Genomic DNA, 21978 nt, shown 5'->3' on the forward strand with positions numbered 1-21978 from the left:
ATGGGCAATGCGCATGTGTTCCACGGGAGTGTCGCACGCTACTGTGGTGGTGCTCTAGTGCACTGCACGTCATCGTCAGCAGAACACACACCGGGCTGGCAGCTCTCAGCACAACAGGCAGATCTTGGATAAATGTGTTCATGACAGCCATGGATATCTTGGGCACAGTACCAGCACACTCAACCAACGGCTGCTGTACAGTCTGCATATGTGCCTCCTGCTGGTCAATTAAATGCCGTTGTTCCTCGACACTTGTGGTTGCGGTGTTTTTTTTTTAATTTTGGAATTCGGAAATGAGTAAATAATGCTCGGGAGTCAGAGAACGGACATTTACTGCACCACCATCTATGATGGGCTGAACCTCACCAGAGAAGAGGTAGTCCGCACCCAAAACCATGTCCGCGTCCAATTCCTCGACGGCTGGAATGGTGGCTAGGAACTTGCTCTCGGCTTCGGTTCACACCTGCCAATCTGACGCGCCAACAGGCAACGGGCTCCAGCCGAGGCCACTCAAGTGTGCCTCGGACCAAGGCAGGAAGGTGACTGGGACATGGTGTCAAGGTAGCACAGTACGGGCAGCTCCTGTTTGTACAACAGCTGTAAGCTCACCGATTTTGTCGACGCGGCCCCGCCGCGGTGGTCTAGTGGCTAAGGTACTCGGCTGCTAATCCGCAGCTCGCGGGTTCAAATCCCGGCTGCGGCGGCTGCATTTCCTATGGAGGCGAAAATGTTGTAGGCCGTGTGCTCAGATTTGGGTGCACGTTAAGGAACCCCAGGTGGTCGAAATTTCTGGAGCCTTCCACTACGGCGTCTCTCATAATCATATGTTGGTTTTGGGACGTTAAACCCCACATATCAATGATTTTGTCGACGCGGACTTGTACTGTAGGAAGCGGTTGCAGTGGGTATGGGGTGCCTTGATGTTGGGCATGGGGTAGTGTCAAGTCAATTTGGTCATCGAAACTTGGCAGGACATCCTTTTTCTGGACTGGCTGTGAAAACAAGCTGAATCCAGTGTTCGTGTGAGGGATGGATTCTGAACATTTCGTAGGGGAGCTGCACTGTTAAGCTGCATCCTCGAGGATAATCCTTTTCTTAGATTCATCATCAATAGTTGTCTGGTTGGGTGCACATTGTCTGGTTGGGTGCACATGTGTCATGGTAGATCTGGCCGAAAGCAGCAATGAGCCTTGCACTTCATTTCAGCCAAGTCCGTTGCTTCATGCCTTCGTATTTATGCCATGTCTCGGCACTTCCACGAAGGTGGTCGATGGCTATCTGCCAATTATAATTGTCAGGCCAGGCATGCCGAGATCTGAGTCCATTGGCAGTTGCCACCAATATATCAGCGTCATCCTGAAAGCTTCAGAACTCCAGTACTTCTGAAAGAGCAGTATATGGTGAGGCCACCGGCTGAACCCCAGAGCTTAACGACGCCAAGCAATCCAGCTGTTAGGACAGTTGTGAGAGAGCACATAAGAGCTCGGCGCTCTTGGGTTAGGGCCTGATGAGCAAGAAATGACGTTTGTGCAATATGCAGTGAGTTTAGCATTCACAGAGGGGAGACACATAGCCAAGGGAGCGCAAACGGCATTCCTGGGCAACTCAGATAATGGTAGAGTGATTGTTGCACAATCCACACCTTGGGAAGCGTAAACCGCGTTCTCAGAAAGGAGCCCGTGCGCATTGTAGGTGCGAAGTAGCACGCCGCCGGTCAAGTAATTTCTCAGAACCATCGTGAAGGCCTGGACGGCGTCTGCTGGGTGTGGTATAGATTCTTGGGGCAGTGGCCGGCTTGCAGGTTTTATCAACGAGGAAACTTGGCAGTGTTCCTTTGGAAAGAGCATTGCCTCAAGCTAGCAGCTAGGGTTTCTGCCTGTCTGTCCGTCCGTGCGTCCATCTAGAGAACACTCAAATATCGCCATCTCGAATACCCTGTGGCACATAGCCGCTTTACACGTCCGTCTACCTGTCCGTCCATCTGCCAGTCTGTCCGTTCGTGCGTCCATCCGTGCGTCTAACCAGAGAACACTCAAAGTATGCCATCTCGCATACCCTGTGACACATGTCCGCTTTACACGTCCACCTACCTGTCCGTCTGTCTGCCAGTCTGCCTGTCTGTCCGTCCGTGCGTCCGTCCGTGCGTCCATCTAGAGAACACTCAAAGTATCGCCATCTCGCATACCCTGTGGCACATAGCCACTTCACACGTCCGTCTACCTGTCCGTCTGTCTGCCAGTCTGTCTGTCTGTCCGTTCGTGCGTCCGTCCGTGCGTTCGTCTAGAGAACACTCAAAGTACCGCCATCTCGAATACCGTGTGGCACATAGCCGCTTTACAAGTCCGTCTACCTGTCCGTCTGTCTGCTAGTCTGTCTGTCTCTCCGTCCGTGCGTCCGTCCGTGCGTCCATCTAGAGAACACTCAAAGTACCGCCATCTCGAATACCCTGTGGCTCATAGCCGCTTTACACGTCCACCTGTCCATCTGTCTGCCAGTCTGTCTGTCTGTCCGTCCATGCATCCGTTCGTGCGTCAATCTAGAGAACACTCAAAATACCGCCATCTCAAATACCCTGTGGCACATAGCCGCTTTACGCATCCGTCTACCTGTCCATCTGTCTTTTCGACGACTGTGTCATTGTAAAGGAAGCGAGAGAGAATGAAGAAACGACTTCTGTGACCTATCAGCAATTGCTGGGTACCATCTCAATCGGTGAACATGACGACGTAGCTGTTTCTGACTGCATCAATGGTGAGATCATGGCTGTCATGTTCGGTGCCGCCAAAGTGTACCTGTGCGGTTATGAATATGTCATCGCTGCCGTTCCTAACCAACCCTTTCCAACCCTACAAAGCTTCCACCGGTGATCTGTGTCAACCAACGCTGTTGAGGCTGAATCAGCTGAATTCACTTATTTAAAAAGCTTCAATGATATTGAGAATGACTGAAACCTGCGCAAAAAGCAAGAGAAGTTTCACGGACTATTTTCATGCGACGTAAAATCTGGTAACTTGCAGTTCACGCCTTGTTCTTCATAATAGTACTGTGGGTGAATCGTTATGCTAGTACTTGTAACGATTTTTGAGGCTTGAAATGCCTTAATTAGGCCTTAAATATGCATATTTCATATTTCGAAATATTGATATACCGAACTCTTTCGTTGCAATCCCCTTCGAGTTGGATATATCCGGGATTGACTGTATATATATATATATATATACAGTCGACTCCCGTTAATACGAAGTTCACGGGAACCGCAAAAAACTTCGAATTAAACGAACTTCGAATTAAGCAAAAAGCACTAAAAACGGCACTTTTATTAGTTTAAAAGCGCGACAGTTTTGAGGAAAAATAGTCTGTCATCTTCTTCTGCTTGCCGAATCTGGCTGCGGCTAGCAAGTTTTGTAAGGAATACACGTGTCGAAGTGCTTCTTCGGCGTTGTGTTCTCCAACAAAAAACCGCTGCGCAAGAGCAAGACTTGCAGCTACATCGGCAGCCCTCTGTGGTGGCTCATTTCCGATGTCGTCGTCATCATCGTCATTTTCAGGAATGCAGTCATGGGGCCGAACCATCTGCACGATTTCGCTGTCCGTTAGTGGACCGCGTGTTTCGACGTTGCTGTCCACAGCGACATACTCGTCAAAACGGACGTCACCGAGAGCGGCGCGAAAGCTACCGTCGTCGAGCTCATTTGTTTGCACTTCCACTGGCGCACAAGGAGAAGCATTCCCCGAGTTTTCCATGAAACCACAGACCCGGAAACAATTGGCGATGGTTTCTTCTTTCACGCGGGTCCAAGCTCGCGCTAGCATGTTGATGGCACTAAGCAAACTCACCTCGTATTGCGACGAGTTGTCCGTGCACAAAAGCATGCGCTCGACGAGATGCTGTCTATACAATACCTTCACATTTTTTATTATGCCCTGGTCCATGGGCTGTAACACAGACGTCGTGTTTGCAGGCAGGTACACAAGACGGATGGCACTCAAGGCAGGTACGTTCATGTGGGCACTACATTGGTCCACAAGGAACAACACCTTACGGCTTGATTGCGCGAACTTGCAGTCGAGTTTGGTGATCCAGTCCTTAAATATATCGGATGTCATCCACGCCTTTCTGTTCGAGGCATAATCCACAGGAAGTGTCTTCACGCCTTTAAAGCACCTAGGCTTGGCAGCCTTCCCGATCACAAGCAGGCGACACCGTTCTGTGCCAGTCATGTTCGCTGCGACTAGCACTGACACTCTCTCTTTGCTTCTTTTGCCTCCAGAACAGTCGTCGTCTTTAAATGTCAGGGTCTTGTCCGGTAGCAGCGGATAAAAAAGCGCAGTCTCGTCTGCATTAAAAATGTCTGCCGGCTGGTATTCTTCGAGGTACTCGCCCGCTTTCCATGTCAGGCACGTTTCCTCATCGACTGACGCCTTCTCCCCACACACGCTTTTAAAAATCAAGTCGTGGTGATGTTTGAAACGCGTAAGCCACCCATCCGAAGCAGCGAAGTCGTTGATGCCCAACATTTCAGCAAGCGATGACGCTTTTGCCGTGACGACTTCACCACTGAGAGGAAGTTTGTTGTTTCGTGCCTCTCTGATCCAAATCAGCAGTGCTTCCTCCAACTCGGGGTAGGTGCCGGTGTGCATCCGCTTCCACGATGTCTTGAATTTTTCACTTTCAAACGCATCCAATATTGAGCGCTTATTCTTTATGAATGTCGACAGCGTGTTAGGCTTAATGCCATACTTTCTTGCAATGTCTTGTTTGGCGGTGCCTCCCTGGTCAACTTCCTTCAAGACTTCGACTTTCGTCGCTAGGTCTAGCGTTCGGTAAGGGCCACGAGTTGCCATTATCAAACGTACGTCACCACCACAACACTCAAAATCAGAAGCGCGGAAACACGTGTGGAATCAACCCAGCGCGCGGGTGACACGGTGACACACTCGAGTCTCGACAAAAGTCAACTAAAGAGTCAGTCGATGTCGCCGAGGCGATTCGCCAGCGTTAAAAAAGATTGCCGCTTCAAGATCTGTGACGACAGTAGTGATGGCGAAGACACCAGCGCGGTCCGGCAGATGTTTTGGCATATGAAAAGTTCCCCATTTTACTGTAAAATTACGGTCGCAACGAGACTGTCTATTGAAAAAACTTCTAATTAACCAGTATTATGGGTTTTTAACTTCGAATTATCGAGCATTTTTTTCTATACGATTGCATGCAAAACTGATGGGACCACTTGCTTATTTCTAATTAACCGAAACTTCCAATTAAGTGACTTCGAATTACCGGGAGTCGACTGTATATATATATATATATATATATATATATATATATATATATATATATATATATATATATATATATATATATATATATATATATATACACACACACACACACACACACATGCACACACACTCTCTCTCTCTCTAATCAAAGGAAGCAATGTTGATTCCCTGGCAAAAACTGATAGAGTTAAATGTTATCATCAACCTGAGTTAACGAACTAGCTTGGCCTCTAAACCCGATTGAACAAAGTTTTTTTCCAATATTGCCTGACTAAAAATGCGATGATTTCCTTTCAATTTCACAAATACAGTAGACTCTCAGTAAACGAAACTTGAAGGGACCGGGGAAATATGTTTCATTTAACAGGAGTTCCGTTTACTAGGAGGTGGACTTGGGTGCTGAATACAAGCCCGAAACCCAGCATTGTAGAGGCAATAGTTCCGTTTAAGCAGTAGTTACGTTTATCAGATTTCCGTTCACTGAGAGTCTACTGTACAGGTTTTTCTTTGAGCATGCTCTCTAACGCGATTGAATTAAAACATCTAGAGCCTAGCTTTAGTATGACAAGGGTTCACACACCACGCTCATTCATGGAGTAATGGACTGAGCAGTCAGTGGTGCTATTGTGTACTAGATGGTGCTACATGCAGTGGTTGTTGGTTTCGAGATTTCATTGCAATAATTGTCTCCTTGCAACTTTCTGTCTTGGTCTGCTTGCATGATCACTGTATTCGATTTCTGCGTCTCCTTATATCTTTCATTCGACATTGCTAATGGTAACTGTTTCTTGCCTGCATTGGCTGGACTTAGTGCCTCTTACGTCTGGAAGACATGGGAGCCTACATGTTGGAGCTGAGCTTGGGCTGCCCTCGCAGACTTTCACATGTGCATTTTAGATTGGCGGCAAGAACAGCGGCCTGTTAGCTTGTGCTTCTCATTATGTTAAAACTTTAAATTACAAAATGCAAAAAAACCAATACAATACATGTGCATGGTCCAAATAAACCTAATAAAGTGCTGTGTGTTCATATCCACCATGTACAATGCGGTACTTACCGAGCATCTTAACTTCAATCCCAGATGCGAAATCTAAAGATGCACAGATGCTCAAAAAAAGAAAAAGGCTGCTGAGTGGGCTGCATGCTCGGGAATAAATAAGGAGTTGTTTCACCAATTTTAGTTTTATTCGTGAATTATGTCGCTGCCACGACATTTTGGAAAGGCTCAATCACATGAAAGCTCGCTCAAATGTGCCTTGCATTGCGGTATCGAGCAATCAACAAACCTGTAGGCTAAAAAATGAAATATCTAGGGGTTGAAAACAATCACACTGCTCTGACAACGGCATAGACGAATCACATGATGTTGTTGACGTCACAAGAACAGCAGTGCTGGCTTCTTTAGTGGTTGCCCTTGGGGCCTATAGCGTTGCATAAGAGTCACCTAACAACCAGGCGCCACACAATGAGAATCACGCAATGAGTGGTTTATTGAATGCTTTCAACTGAAAGACTCGGCCATGATTCATCGTCATCATTGACAGCTTAAAGTGGGCATAATGCCTTACAAGTGTGCAGTTGGTTCCTGACTCATCTGCAGAATAATGAATAAAGATGACTTTCGTTGATTCAAACTCGAAGAGACCTCTGAATTTTGTTTGAATTATCAGAAGTTCTCAGTGAATTATCAGAAGTTCTCAGATAGATGACTCTGGGTGAGGTGACACCACACATTATGATTAGGCATTGATTTCATCACATTAAAAATTTTTTTAAGTGTTTTTAAACTCTAACTGCACGCAGTGAACAGAAAATAGAGGTGAAAAGTCCACTAGTTTATTGGCCTTTTACTGCTGATCAGACCTTTTAAAGAAATCGTCAACTGCCAACTTTTTTATTGCTATAGGTATGTGCCTTTAGCTCAAAGCTCTCTATACCAGTTGAGGAGTATCACAGTTTACCATGGGCGTTCTTCGTTTCAAACATTTGTTTACTTGCAAAGCCTTTTTTCTGGAAGGCCTCAGCTGCTTACTTTTTATTTTTAGACTGTTAGGATTATATAAACGTATAAATTTTTAATTAACAGTGGGAAAGCAGCAGACATCTGGTACGGAGCTGCAAAAACTATGAATTAACCGAATGATGGTGTTTGAATTAAAAGGCTTTTAAATACATTGGAAAAATAGATTACGGACCAAGAAATTTAATTTTGTTTAAATTAACCGAAAGTATGAATAATCATAGTTTGAATTATCACTACTGTAGTGACATATTGCGTGCTTCCCTACTTACTTGAAGTTACAGTTGCTTGCAGCGTAGTGGGCACCTTGCACGTGTACTTGTATTAGTTGTGCCGAGAGAGTCTCTAAATTTCTATTGATACAGGTCTGAAAAAATGTTTAGGACATGACCATTGAACTAACTAGCCCAACAACAAGTTCTAGTAATATACAGGCTTAGTTTTATACCATCTCCACCGTGTTTTTACTTTCAAGAGCCAGAAAACATTGATCACATTTTAGCAACTTGCCTTCGTTTCATTGGCTATAAGAAAAAAATATTGTAAAATTTTATTCAGAAACATAAAAATTACTCTCAATTTGGAAAATATTCTTTCGTTTGGGACTTATCTCGGCCACAGCAACATAAACATCTGCTTAGCCGTATGTGAATTTTTTGGTGACCTGAAAAGAATTCCGGGCTAATTCATTTTTATTCAAAATTTTCACTTCAGCGTCTCTCTGATTAACTGATTGCATACCACTGTATTGTTCTATAATTATTTTATCTATATTTTATCTGAAAAGTCAACCGATTATTTTTTTTTTCATCTCAAGTCTAATCTTTATCTATATATTAACCTCTGGTTTCATGGCCAATCCCCGGAAGTGAGTAAGAGCCATGTCACAAGGATCAAGCAAGCAAGAATTTACAATAGGCTCTGGAAAGGGCGCTATTCCAACTTTCTCTGTGACTGTGCTGTGTGTTCTGTGCAAGCATGGAAATTTTTTAAACTTTTTTTCTTGTTGTGGTGGTGGTGGTGCTCTCCCTCTTTAACATTTTCAGCATAATTGCAATATTGTCAGTGGTTGTTGATCTCTCACTATGCAGGCCCAAGCGCTTCCAAAGGCGGCGTCTTGTGGATCAAGCCAGACAGAGGCTGTTTCTTCTATGGCTGTAACATCTGTGTCAGGAACGCCCAGTATTGCATCTTCTGCTCCACCTGTATCTACATCCAGTCAGGCTTCATCACCAACAGCAACTGGGCCAAGTATGCAAGCTAATGTTGCAGCTCAAGTTGTTTCTACTATGCCAGGCCCACTTCAATCCCCATCTGTACCAAATGAACCAGGAGCAGCAGCATCTGTTGCTCGCACTGAAGCTGTGTTTGGGCAAGGGTCTTCGCCAATAGTTATAGTGGTACCTGTGGCAAAAACAACTGGTACTACATTTTTTGGCCAGCCAGCTACATCTACACCTGCATCGACATCGGCTGCAACTTCTTTTGCACTAAGTTCTGCTACCGCACCATTTGCAAGCCCAGTTTTTGGCAGCCAGCTTGCTACAACTTCAAGCGAATCGCCTGCACCACAGACGGGAACAACTGCAGTTACCACTCCTGCATTCAGTCAGGCTCCCACAACGACCACTGCAGCTTCACCTGCCCTTGCTCCACAGGCCTTCAAGATGCCACTGGGAACAGTGACATCATCAGCTGCTCCACTGTCTTTTGGAGCGCAGCAAACAGTTGCCACTACCACTACCGCATCAGTGCCATTAACATTTGGCAAGGCAGCTGCAACCACAACAACAGCACCAGTGTCGGCATCATCTTTGTTTGGACAGTCGACTGCTGGTGCTGGTGCAAATGCGTCAACAATTTTTGGAGCCACGACAACATCAGCTGCATCTGCAACTAGCACACCTTCCATTTTTGGGGGTACAACGTTCACTTCGTCTACAACACCAGCTACCACATCATCATTCTGGAAGCCAGTGGCATCTGCTGCCCCCATGTTTGCACAGGCTTCGACGGGACAATCAGTCTTTGGACAGGCGGCAACAACAGCAGCCTCTCCTTTTGGTCAGCAAGTGGGGACAACACCAAGTTTTGGCCATACAGGGGGATTTGGCTTTGGCCTGACAGGAGCAGCGTCAACTGCTGCAAGCACTTCTCCATTTGGCCAGATGGTCCCAACAACCGCTACGGGAGGCACGAGCTCCTCTTTGTTTGGACAGAAGTCTTCGTTCGTCTCAGGTTCTGGACAAACACCGTCTCTGTTTGGTCAAAGGTAAGAATAATTTGGCAGAACGAGTACTAGTGATAGGGTTGACTCTTGAAATTTGTAGCGCATGCACTTGTATTTCACATGTACTATATGCATAAGTGACATCTGACCAAGCTGTAGACATTCTGAAACAGCAGCTCAAGGGAGTGCTGTCGTGACAGATGAGTTTCTTATGTTGTCCCTGCAGTGCACATCCATGTGATTCTAGAATGGCTTATCAATCTCCTATGGCAAAAGTTTTTCAAATTGGTCAAGAATAAGCAGAGTTAGAAGTAGTTGATGAAGGTCTCCAGTGTTTTTTTTTTTTATTTCATCCAGGCATGCATGCTGGAAGCTGTAAAGGGTGGAATGACAAAGAAGCAAAAAAGCTATGTCAGTGCACGACATGGCCTTTAGCACATTCTCTTCTTTTTTTTCTTCGAATGAATTGGCTGCTACTTACAGATGTGCATTAGCTGCGCCAATTGCAGCAATTAGATAAGATTCCCCATTTTTTCACCGAGCTGATCCAAAACCATGAAAGTTGTTGAATAGGTGCCTCACTGCACCAAAACACTCGGCCAGACTGAAAGATTCTTTTAGGTGTGCTAATTTAAGGAAGAACTGGAGGCCACGTCTTCTTGCAGTTAAGGCAACATCAACCAATCCAGTGTATGCACTCAGACCCTAACCCTAAACCACAGTTAGATTGTAGCCACCTTGTCACAGTGTGAGATGCGATATACCAGATTAAGTAACTATGCCACGTGCCGCTCGGTCTGCTGACTGCAGCTGATAACTAGTGGCAGGACGATGCGATTTCAACACAAAAATGCGTTGCCATACCCACCAATGCTACGCTGGAAATAAAAGTCTTGCTATTCAGTAAACGCGGCTATGGCATGTTTGGAACTAAAACTAAGAATGTATGCCGCATTTTATGTGGGCGGACGCTCCATGTGCTGGTAACAGTGGGGTTGCCGCCAACCACATAAAACGGCACATAAGACGTCTTTCTGTCTTGAAGTTTAGTCGTCCCACTGATAGATGCCCAGTGCGGTCACTAGACCAACAGACATGCACCTTTGTTACTTTATCTGCTTGAACGCTGCTTTCTTTCCTTGCAAGCGAGGAAAAAAAAGGGGTGGTGGAGGCAGTTCTAACATTTCTTGGCCATTTATATCCCGTGCAGAACGCTGCCAAACACATTGGGCTGGTAGACATCTTTAGAGTCGTTACAGACTTATTTAAGGGAGCAGACCGGTCTTAAATGTTTTTTGTTTATTTCTTCAGTGATCTTGATCAAACTGCACAGGGTTATGCAGTTTTTTCTGCTGATTGCAAATATTTAAATATTTTTCCTGTAACTCCTCTTGTTCCTGAAATGGCTTAAGTTCACCTCCTATTGTTTAAGGCTGCCATAAAAAAAGTGCTTAATTAAAAGTGATATTTAATATATGCCAACATAGACTAATGACTATAAATTGAAAGTATTCAACAGTTTTTTGTTTTTAGGCCTTTCTTAGTTACTTTACAGCAAGATGAGCTATCCATTTTCAAAAGTAGTTGTAATTGTGTTATAAGTTTGATGTGTATTTAATTGAAAAGGCTTCTGCTCGAAATTCTGCGCTCGAAATTCTGCTCTCATACTTCCATTCTACACACATACAGGTTTCCATTGCAAAAGGAATTATTGTTGTACCTGCTCTAGCTACTGAGATATTGAGGCCTCAAAATTGAACAGTCGTAAATTTACATTTTTGAGAAAAATGGAAAAAAAACTGAAAACACACAGCTTCTTCAAAAATCAACAATCATGGTGCACATAAATTCGTAGCAGAGCTTCTAACACAGGTGCCGGCAAATTATAAAGAAGCCTCTAAGTCTGTCCCCCATTTTTTTGCAGGTTCTGCATGTTAACAGCACCAAGAATCTGGACAGTTAGAATGACATTACAATTACCACTTCCTGATGTGTGAAAATTTACAGAGACATAGAAAAATACTTGCAGAAACCAAATATGTGAATTTTCAAAAATGATTTTTTGTCACTTTTTGGTTCCAAAGACCAGTCTGCCCCCTTAAGCTCTCTGTGTAAACGATGTAATTTATTACAATGCTTTAAAACTGCTAATTACAGATACTGCGCCTCAGCCAAATGCATTTTCAACTGTTGATTGGGTGTGGAATACGCGAAAGTAAAATCAGCTGGTAAAGTAGCAGCACCTGTCGGAGTAGATATCAACCACTTCGCGATCTTCGTCTCTGTTGCCAGACAGTGCCTGGCTGCTGGCACACTGGCTATGATATTGGTGATTGCACACAACCTGTCAGCACACAGTTTTAGAGGTCATGACTGGGTGAAGTGCAGATTGTTGAGTGCACTCATGAGATTGATAGATATGTGGGGTTTAACGTGCCAAAACCACCATATGATTATGAGAGACGCCGTAGTGGAGGGCTCTGGAAATTTCGACCACCTGGGGTTCTTTAATGTGCACCCAAATCTGAGCACACGGGCCTACAACATTTCCCCCTCCATCGGAAGTGCAGCCGCCGCAGCCGGGATTCGATCCCGCGACATGCGGGTCAGCAGCCTCTAGACCACCGCGGCGGGGCTGCACTCATGAGAGCTCTGCGATTGCCAGCAATGCCAGCATGTCTAATGAGTTGAGGCAAGGCAGGGTGAGAAAGAGGGTATGATGTAGTTGTGCGTAGCAAGCTTGGTATACGGTGTGTCTCTAAATTTGTGGTGCAAATGGTTTTATGCTGCCCTAGCCTAAACGCTGACAAAACTTCAAAGACCATTTCAGAATTTCTTTAAGCCATCGTGGCCGCAGTACACCTGTTCTCTCTGAAGAAGTGTACCATGGTTTAGAAGGGGCTTTCATCACTAGTCACGGAACACTAAACGTTTTGTTCCTCAATTACTCATGCCCGTATCTATACATAATTGCAAGTACAGTCGAGCCCACATATAACAACCCCACTTAAAACGAACTTTTGCTTAAAACGAACAATATCTGCATGACCGTGAAAATATACATCGGTTCAATAGCACGAAATCGCACTTACAACGAACGTCTTGGAGCGCCGCTGATCGGTTACAGTGAACGGGGTCAGCGGTCTGCCGACTTCCCGGGAAACCAATTTTGACTACCGGTCAGGCATTGACGAGGTGTCCATACATTCTTATTGTTAAACGCCGACTGTGCCTCTGTGACCCTCTAGTTGCCGCTCTCCCCAATCCATGTAGTTTTCTTCCTCCAAGCCCCGATTGCTTTTTGTTATGCACCACTCCGTCCTTTGTCCCCCCGCTACTCTGAGCACCCCGCATCACCAGACGAGGCCCATGTTTTCACACTGCCACCTATCTTTCGAAGGCCGGTTGGCCATCTACCCTGTTTTTGATCGCTGGTACTGTCATTGGCGTCGCCGGCCTGGAGTGACCAGACCATTTGCCAACATCGTTGGCCACCGACTGTATCCGATAGTCTGTGTATAGTGCACGCGTGTACGCTACCCCACCGACTCTGATATTTGCGATTTGTTTCGTGTTTAGGACTTGTTCTCGCTCACTTCACACTCAGCTCAGCATGCCTTCCGCGCGCGTGTGGAAGCGTGAAAATGGTTGTTAAATTGCGCGGAATGAATCGCAAAATATCGAAATTCGTGAGGCCACAGAAATTCATTGGGGCAACAAAACGATTTTTTCACCATGGCCACCGATTCTTCGAACACCGCTGCGCAAACCGATCCAGGCGGCCATGCTTTGACTTTTGCGCGCCCAGGCACTCTTTCCAAGTTTTTCTACATGCGAGTTTCGCGGACCTACGGGCGAGTTTCGCAGACCAAAAGCCTATAAAAAGTGACATCATCGAAAGTCTTCTTAGTGACGATGACATTCCCTCTGCAGGAACTCAAAAGCAGGGCCCTGTCCCAGATCATGCTTCATGTGTTCAAGCAAAAAGTGATGACCGGCTCATCTTTTACATTTGTGGTTACGTTTCCAGGAAGGTATTGTTGAAATCGGAGTGGGATGAATTCCACAAATTGCTTCTCACAAAGAAGGATGCTGTTAATTGTCTTGCTGCTGCTCAGTACACCCTGCTGCGAGACAACGGTGACCTACTGTACCCAACTGGATGGCTTTTCAGATTTATTCAGAGGTTAGAAAATCTATTCACAGTCATATTCAGTACACAGGAGCTGCATCATGAGAGTGTGATGGATGTCATTGCTCTTGTTAAGAGAAACCGTCAAGAGCGGATTGAATGTGCCAGCCATGCAGAGTCGTTGACCGTGAAGGTTAGAACTTTTTATGTCACCACTTGGCTGGAATTTTTTGTGAAGTCTTTAAACCGGTCGAAGAGTAACAGTCGGGAGACCTCAAGATACCCGAAGTTGAGCCGTTGTACATAACTATGTATAATGGTATTGCGTGCTCTCTTCCGTGGAACTCTTCATTTGCAGTATGTTTTGTGAATATGCCTCCCCCTACAATTGATAATGTGACCTAAATAAAAGTGTCTGCAGGAGGCTCGTGCTTCTGATATGCAAGTTTATTTCATGCATTCATTTAGCAGAAAAATAGTTTCTATGTTTCCTGTTGACTGGTGCAGCTAAATGAAGTTAATAAACACAAAGCGAAATTTCGATGCGTTCTGCTGCAGCAGCACGAAGTGCATGCATTCCAATCAGATATTGCTGCAGGTAAGCGCCATGTACTATCATCACATGTTACAGATCTTAGGGTCGCTTACATAACACCTTGCTGAGATATTTTATTAAGAGTGCGTAGCAGCGCAAATGACAGGAGCGGACAGAAAAGAGGACACGTCAGCACTCTGATTCTTCTCTTCTGTCTCCTCCTGTCGTTTTGAGTTGCTGCACACTCTTAATCATGTTGTACCAACATGCCCAATCCTGCTGTCTTTTAAGTGACATATTTCGCACGAGAAAAAATGAACATGACACTTTAAAACCTTTCGACGATGCACTCGCTCATGGCGGCCAGCCTGGAGGAGGAGGAATGACCTATTGGACACTTTCAGCTGAGCGTCACTTACGCTCAGCCTCGCGCAGATGTAGCTCACTGAGACGCTGCAAGGAACTGCATACATTTCGCGTTTTTCATAAGCGCGTCTTGCCGAGACGGACTCAACCTTGCTCCAAAACGACGACAAACGCTCCGGTCAGTAAACTTTCAAGAGGTGGGAGAGATGCATTCTACGTTCCACCGCTCGCACGATAGTTCTGGTCACAAGCACTACACTTCATACAATGCGTTTGTGTGTAAACGAGGATTTAAAAAAAAATGCTGGAGTGGAAACTCCCAACGCATAGGTGGCAAAGGTGAAGCCATGGAATAGGGGAGCGACCAGCTGCTGCTCTGGAAACGGGCTTGCCCGCCATCTGGCAACCTTCTATGCAGGACACGTCGCGCCTAGGCCGCCGCTTCAGCCACTACCCAATACTTCTAGTACACCATACGTTCAAGCATGCTACCCAACCTGTTTCCTTCCCGTGTGTTTTGGTTTTCAAGGTCGCCCTCCCATCACATCCTCCCCTCTTTTTATTGCAACTCCTCGCCCTTCTCTCACAAATCTGCTCTTCTCTCTTGATCACAACCACTTCGCCCGTCTCCACCAATCCGCGACGCCCGCCACGCTGGCTCGAATTATAATTTGTTTCGTTTTCTGACTGGAAACAGGCCCAGAGCTGTTCCACGCGTTCTGGCATGAGTGTCACGTGTGCGCGTGTTGCTCGCTCTTGGTGTGCGTGTGTGGTCGTGATGGCCGACGGGAGGGCTAGCACGCTTTTTCCTGCCGGCCAACAAAACGTCGAGAAAGTATGACCGCTTAACTTGAGCGTAATCCGCTCAAGCTGAGGTGCCGCTGGGTGCCTCGTTGCAGAGTGCTTGCTCATAGCTGTTGACCTCCTGGCAGCCAACTTGCCGCTTCGGGCGTCCCGGTATTCAGATGTGGAGATGGTGAATATTTCGTGGGCGGCGGTGACGACTACATGCGTGCGAAACTGTTTTCGCGAGGCCAACTTCGTCGACGTCGTGCCCGATGCGGAGCCTGAAGCTTCCGAACTGCTGTGGCGATTTGTCCGACCTGGGAGAGCCGGTGGGACATCTGTTGCGATGGTTTAATTACAGCCGATGATGATGCCGACACTGCGGAGCTGTGCACGGATTGGGGCATTGTGAATGAAGTTCGTGGCGAGAGCGATTTAGAGGAATCGGATTGCAAGAACGACGAAACTTTGGAGCCAGTGCTTCATGCAGCTTATGCCACGAACCTCAACGAACGAGCACCCTGCCATTTTAAATGAACTCGAGACCGCCCTTATCGCTTCTGCTCTTCGAAACACGTGCATCATGTACTTTTTGGGGCAAAAACAAGTTTGTATTTTCACTCGCAACTTTTTTTTAAAAGCTATGTTCCATTTACTACGAACTTTGGGATACAGAGAACGGATGCTGTGTCCCACTCAGGTTTGTATAAGCAGGCTCGGCTGTACTAGTATTATCACTGACGTCTAAAAAGTAAACGTTTTTAGCTCTGTAGGATATTTCATGCAGCCCTAAGAAATAATAAATAATACCATGCACCAGTTCATTTGGATTTTTGCCACCTTCATTTCCTACTACTTTGTGATTATTACTATTACTTTACGCTTCCCTGCGGCGGCTGCATTTTCGATGGAGGCGGAAATGTTGTATGCCCGTGTGCTCAGATTTGGGTGCACGTTAAAGAACCCCAGGTGGTCGAAATTTCCGGAGCCCTCCACTGCGGCATTTCTCATAATCATATGGTGGTTTTGGGATGTTAAACCCCAGATATCAATCAAGCTACGTGAATACCTGATACACACTGGCTTTGTCCTGCATTTAGCTTGACTGATGGCTACTATGCAAATCCTAATACATTTAAAACACTTTCTATTGGCTGAACACTAAGTGGTGTCTGCCAAGGTACCCAGCTTTCAAGGTACAGCCGTCAACACCTTTAACTTGAACGCTCCGACGCGTGGCCTCGGCTTGCTTGGACTGAGGTCAGCACCACCAAGCGTTGAAAATGATATGCTTGCTGCAGCTAAGGATAGATGTAGCACGCCTCGGGGTCACTAGTAAATTTTTCTTTCCAGTCTGCCTGACCGGCGGGTCAAATGCACTCACTTCGCATTCCGTTTTCGCCACGTTTCGTTCGTGGATACACTATCGCGTGCACCCGTTGTTTTTTACTTATCTCAACAATGAACTATTGCGTGTGACAGCTTACACACCTTTTGTGTTTGAATTCACAGCTGCTGCTGCTCAAAAGGTATCACATGTATAAAAAGCAGAGCAAACGCACGTTCAAGGCATTTGTAAATGTTGCACAATAAATCTGAATTGCACTGGCATTGTTCATGTTCTGATTCAGCAATTTTCAGACAGTGTGAATCGAACTGTTCTCGCAATGTAAAGTGTGCCTTTCTGCTCGGTTCGTGCTGCACGAAAGATGTCTTGTAGCATGACGTTAGTGCGAGTAATAATATCTGGGGTTTAGTGTCCCAAAATCATGATTTGATTATAAGATAAGATGGCAGTTTAAGCTTTTATACAATAACTATCATGTAAATTGCTTTGTTTGCGCTTTATTGATGCGTCTTTCTTGCTGAGAACACGCACAAACATCGCGACATCTTCTGTGCCGCATGAACCGAACAGAAAGGCACACTCTAAATTGTGAGAACAGTTCAATTGATGCTGTCTGCAAATTATTGAATCAGAACGATAACAATGCCACCGCATTTGAGATTTATTTATTGTGCAACCTTTACAAATGCCATGAACATGTGTTTGCTATTTATACATGTGATTCCTTGCTACGAATTCAAGCTCGTAAGGTGCGTAAGCTGTCGCATGCAATGGTTCATTATCGAGATAGGCATACAAGAACGAACGCCATAGACACGTGCATTAAGGGGGGACACGGGTTTTAAAAGCCGAAAAATCGTCAAAAAGTTGATTTTTTGGAAATGGCAGTTTTGCTATTTCCATCCAATATTCTACCATTTCGCCAAGTTTTATGCAGTTTGAAACGATATCTTAGCCGTAATATCAATTTTAGCACCAGTGCCAGCTAAATATGAGCCAAGAATTTGGTAAATAAAGCGCCTTTTCCGTGACACGCGACGGCCGTCATATTTGTCCGACAGCCGCGAATCATATATCGTTTGAAAGCGCAGCCTCTCGTCTTGATTTTCGCGCCATTTTCGGCTCCGAGCGCGCGTTGGCTGTGAAGATATCCCGATTCAAAAAGAAGTCCCAACACGCGCAGTAATTGGCCAGTTACGGCACGTGACCCGCAGCGGGTCACGCCATTGGCCTGACAGGCATCGTCTGCATCACTCCGCGGCGACTGTGCGCACACCGTACGCGTCAACTGGTTTTCGCACGTGAGCAACGATGTCGACGCCGTCGCCGAAGTTCGCTACGAAGTACAAATTCGGAACAAAAAGGAAGAGGAAGACTCCGTACAACTTCCAGAAATGCGCTGCTGTGCCACCACCAGTTCCTGACCATGCGGAGAACGGCGTGCTTCCCGAGTCGAGCGGCGCCGATGCGGGCGTGTTAGGCCTAGTCCCCCAAAGCGCTCTTGACAACCGCCGCGGGTCTTCGTCGTCGTTTCGGCACGACACTGCAATGTTGCAGCCAGAAGATTTGCGGCGTATAGAGAGTGAAGCTCAAGAAAAACTTAATGTACTTGCTTCAACTCCTGCTACTGCCCGAAAATCTGACTTTTTGGATCGTGATGACGCTGCCACACAAGCTAGCAACGATCTCGCTACAAGTTTTTTCATCGCTAGTTACGACTCGATGAACGCGCTGCTGGCGTCTACCAGTTGCAAGTGTACAATTTGTGGTGGTAACCTCACGGTGCGAAAAGGTGAGCGGGATTTTGGCCTTGCTGTGAAGTTTGTTGCCGAATGTGCGATCTGCGGCGATAATGTGCAGGGATGGAGCTCGCCGCGCGTGAGCGGCAAAGCAAAGCTCAGGCCTTTTGTCATAAACATCCTTGCGGAGCGTGCAATGCAGAGCACCGGAAACGGGCAAACCGCAATGAACGACATTTTTGCGGCGATGAACATTTCGGAGAGAGGAATGCACAATAAAACATGGCAGGGACACTTGAAAACGAAACTCGTCCCCGCGGCAACCGATGGGGCAGAAAAGTTGATGGGGACATGTGCACAATTAGTGCGCGATTTGTACCGTGACCTAAATATAAACAGCCCGGACAACATCGCTATATCGTTCGATGGCACATGGATGACGCGCGGCCACTCGTCTCATATCGGCGTCGGCACCGTAATTGAGCTCTACACAGGATTTGTGCTCGATTATGTAGTGCTCAGCAATTTCTGTGCTGGGTGCGCACGGGCACCAAAAGAAGTTGACCCTGCCTACCAGGCTTGGAAGGAGGCACACGCATGCCAGAAAAACACGGACAAAAAAGCTGGGGAGATGGAGGTGGAAGCGGCACTGATCCTCTTCCAAAGATCGCTGCAGAAGCATAAGCTGCGGTACACGACCTTGTTGTCGGATGGTGACAGCCGCGCTTACCTTGCTCTTCAAGATGCGAAAGTCTATGGATACATACCCGTGGACAAGGAAGATTGTGTTAACCACATTCACAAGAGAATGGGCACAGCACTGCGAAATCTAGTTTCCAAGCAGAAGTCCTCTGGTACAGAGAGTCTCGGTGGGAAAGGAAAGCTGACTGGTGAGCTTATCACCAAGCTCAGCAGCTACTATGGCTGGGCCTTGAAATCGCACAAAGGTGATGTCAAGGCCATGCATAAAGCAGTCATGGCCACATACTACCACATCACCTCAAACGATGTCACTTCTAACCACACTCTCTGTCCAGAGGGCCCAGATTCATGGTGCCGCCAAAACGCAGCAAAGGCCAAAGGTGAGCCTGCTCCAAAACACCGCCACAATCTGCCACCCCATGTATGTGAGGCGCTTCTTCCAGTTTACAGACGTTTGTCTGATGAATCGCTTCTTCGGCGATGCCTAAGAGGGAAGACCCAAAATAACAACGAGTGTCTCCACTCAATTATTTGGGCACTGGCGCCGAAGGAGAAACATGCATCATTGTTTGCTGTGCAAGCTGCTGTGGCAGAGGCTGTAATGAAGTTCAATTCTGGGTATGAAAAAGCTTCTACAGCCATACTTCAAGAACTTCAGCTAAACCCTGGCCAACAGTTGACCAAGCGCATGAGTGAAAAAGATCGCCACCGTGCTGAAGCATGCGCACGCAAGCATGCTTCTGCAGAAAACTTGCAGCGTGTGCTACGAAAACAACACCGAAATGACTCTAAACAGACAGACTATGTTCCTGGAGGGTACTGATGCTAGGCCATTTGTGAACATTGTAAATAGTTTGTGATTTTCTGTATTAAATATGAGCCTATTTTGTTTTTTGACGTTTTCTCAGAATGTCATTTTCGATGTTTTTGAAACTTGCCAAAGCGATATCTTGGTCTTGAGGTCACATAGAGCCACAATTCTTGTGGTGGCATGTAGCTACATATGTCTCCTACACAAATGTAGGAACAGATTTTTCAATCTAGTCTTTCTAAATTTTTATTCTTGGTACTAATTTAATCGCTTGATAGAGATATCTGGAGATTAAACTTCAAATTGCTATAAAATTGGTAATACTTGTAATATTAAAAAAGTAATCCTACATTTGTGTTAATTACACTTCATAGTATCTAGCCATATGTCAATATTAATATTCTGGCCAATAATTGCCTTTCCATTGTTCTGATAAACAATATAGGATTAATTTTAATTATCTCTGCAACTGGCCAACCAATTTCAAAAGCAATTATATTTTTGAAATCAGCTTGAAAAACTCTGTCTGGGTTACAATTTTCATTGAATTTGGTCAAGAAATATAAAAAAAAAATTTAAAACCCTCTTCCCCCCTTAACATAGCCACAATCGAAACGCGATGAAAACGGGAATTGGAAGTGAGTGAATTTGACCTGCCGGTAAGACAGACTGGAAACAAATTTACTTAGTGAAATCGACGCTCTACATCTGTCCTTAACTGTAGCAAGCATATCATTTTCAACACTTGGTGGCGCTGACATCAGTTCAAGCAAGCCGAGGCCACGCTTCGGAGCATCCAAGTTAAAAGGGCTGACGGCTGTACATAGGAAAAAGCTAGCATGTGCTAGCAAGCGTGCCAGTGTTTTTGGAGAGGACAATAAGGCCCGTATTCACAAACCAACCTCAACCTTTCCTTGAGTTTTCTTTATCGGTAGTAAACTTTTATTGCACATGATAAACAAATTGAACCAGTATTCATAAACCAGTCTTGTCCCTATCTTTCACTATGTTACCATTTTTGTGCCTTTGTAACGCATGTAGAGAGTACAGGAAGTTGAGGAAAACGTAAGGTAAGGCCAAGGTTGGTTTGTGAATACGGGCCTAAGCATTAGCAAGTAACTGTCACAGCAGGCTCGGTACGACATGTGTGCCCTATTCAGGCACGTGGTGCTTAAAAGAGTACACATGCAGTAGAATGTCTACCACTTTACATGAACATAGAAGATGATGAAACATTAGGTTGATAAGCATCGGTCTAGACCGGAAATACAAAAATGGGATACTGTTTCGGTATTTCTGCAGTAATTTATATTTTTCATTTGCTGAATCTGAAGCAAAAAGTAGAAGTATTACTGAGACTGTTTACTGCGGATCATGTAATTATGCAACAACCATGCCTGTCCCACTGACCACGTAGTCGGCATCATTGAGTGCGTAGTTTGATGAAAAGGGAACGAGTGATGTTTCGCTGCCCCGCCGCGGTGGTCTCGTCGCTAAGGTACTCGGCTGCTGACGCGCTGGTCGCGGGATCAAATCCCGGCTGCGGCGGCTGCATTTCTGGTGGAGGCGGAAATGCTGTAGGCCCATGTGCTCAGATTTGGGGGCACGTTAAAGAACCCCAGGTGGTCGAAATTTCCAGAGCCCTCCACTACGGCATCTTTCATAATCATATGGTGGTTTTAGGACGTTAAACTCCACATATCATCATCAGAGCGATGTTTCGCTGTCCTTGAAACTCAATTGCAAGTTTCCTGCTGTGTGCAACTTAACAATATTTTGCTCAAACGTTCACAGGACCAGTGTCTACTGATTGGCAGTACGAAAATTTTTGTAAAGTTCATAAAACATTGCAGGGCTCCTTTAGAGGCCAGTCCATTCCTCTCACATATTGGCTTTGTTACGAGTACTTCTTGTGGTCTAGTTGGTGCAGTAACGTAGCTCTAATCTGTAGAGTGCAAATGAGGCATGCATTAAACAAAGGAGATAGGATGAGTGCTCAGATTGTCTTCATTTTGTGTGTCTGATT

General features: G+C 45.7%; 2 protein-coding genes across 7 annotated transcripts in view; both read left to right on the top strand.

Moving 5' to 3' along the window:
* Positions 1 to 21978, top strand: part of Nup214 (nuclear pore complex protein Nup214) — a 280169-nt gene that overhangs the window by 178882 nt on the left and 79309 nt on the right. For all 6 annotated transcript variants that reach the window (XM_075879493.1, XM_037413729.2, XM_037413730.2 and 3 more), the window contains one exon: positions 8395 to 9575. In XM_075879493.1, coding sequence (XP_075735608.1) covers positions 8395 to 9575 — 1181 coding nt within the window. The remainder of the gene's footprint in view (positions 1 to 8394; positions 9576 to 21978) is intronic.
* LOC142776225 (uncharacterized) lies at positions 17508 to 20038 on the top strand. Its single transcript, XM_075879494.1, has one exon. It carries the CDS (start codon positions 18012 to 18014, stop codon positions 19962 to 19964), a length of 1953 nt encoding a protein of 650 aa, XP_075735609.1. The 5' UTR covers positions 17508 to 18011; the 3' UTR covers positions 19965 to 20038.

Source organism: Rhipicephalus microplus, chromosome X (genome assembly GCF_043290135.1).
Source record: "Rhipicephalus microplus isolate Deutch F79 chromosome X, USDA_Rmic, whole genome shotgun sequence".
Taxonomy (NCBI): domain Eukaryota; kingdom Metazoa; phylum Arthropoda; class Arachnida; order Ixodida; family Ixodidae; genus Rhipicephalus; species Rhipicephalus microplus.

What these genes read in the sequence shown, in the direction of transcription:
- LOC142776225 (XM_075879494.1), top strand. Translation starts at nt 18,012, where the DNA reads ATGTCGACGCCGTCGCCGAAGTTCGCTACGAAGTACAAATTCGGAACA.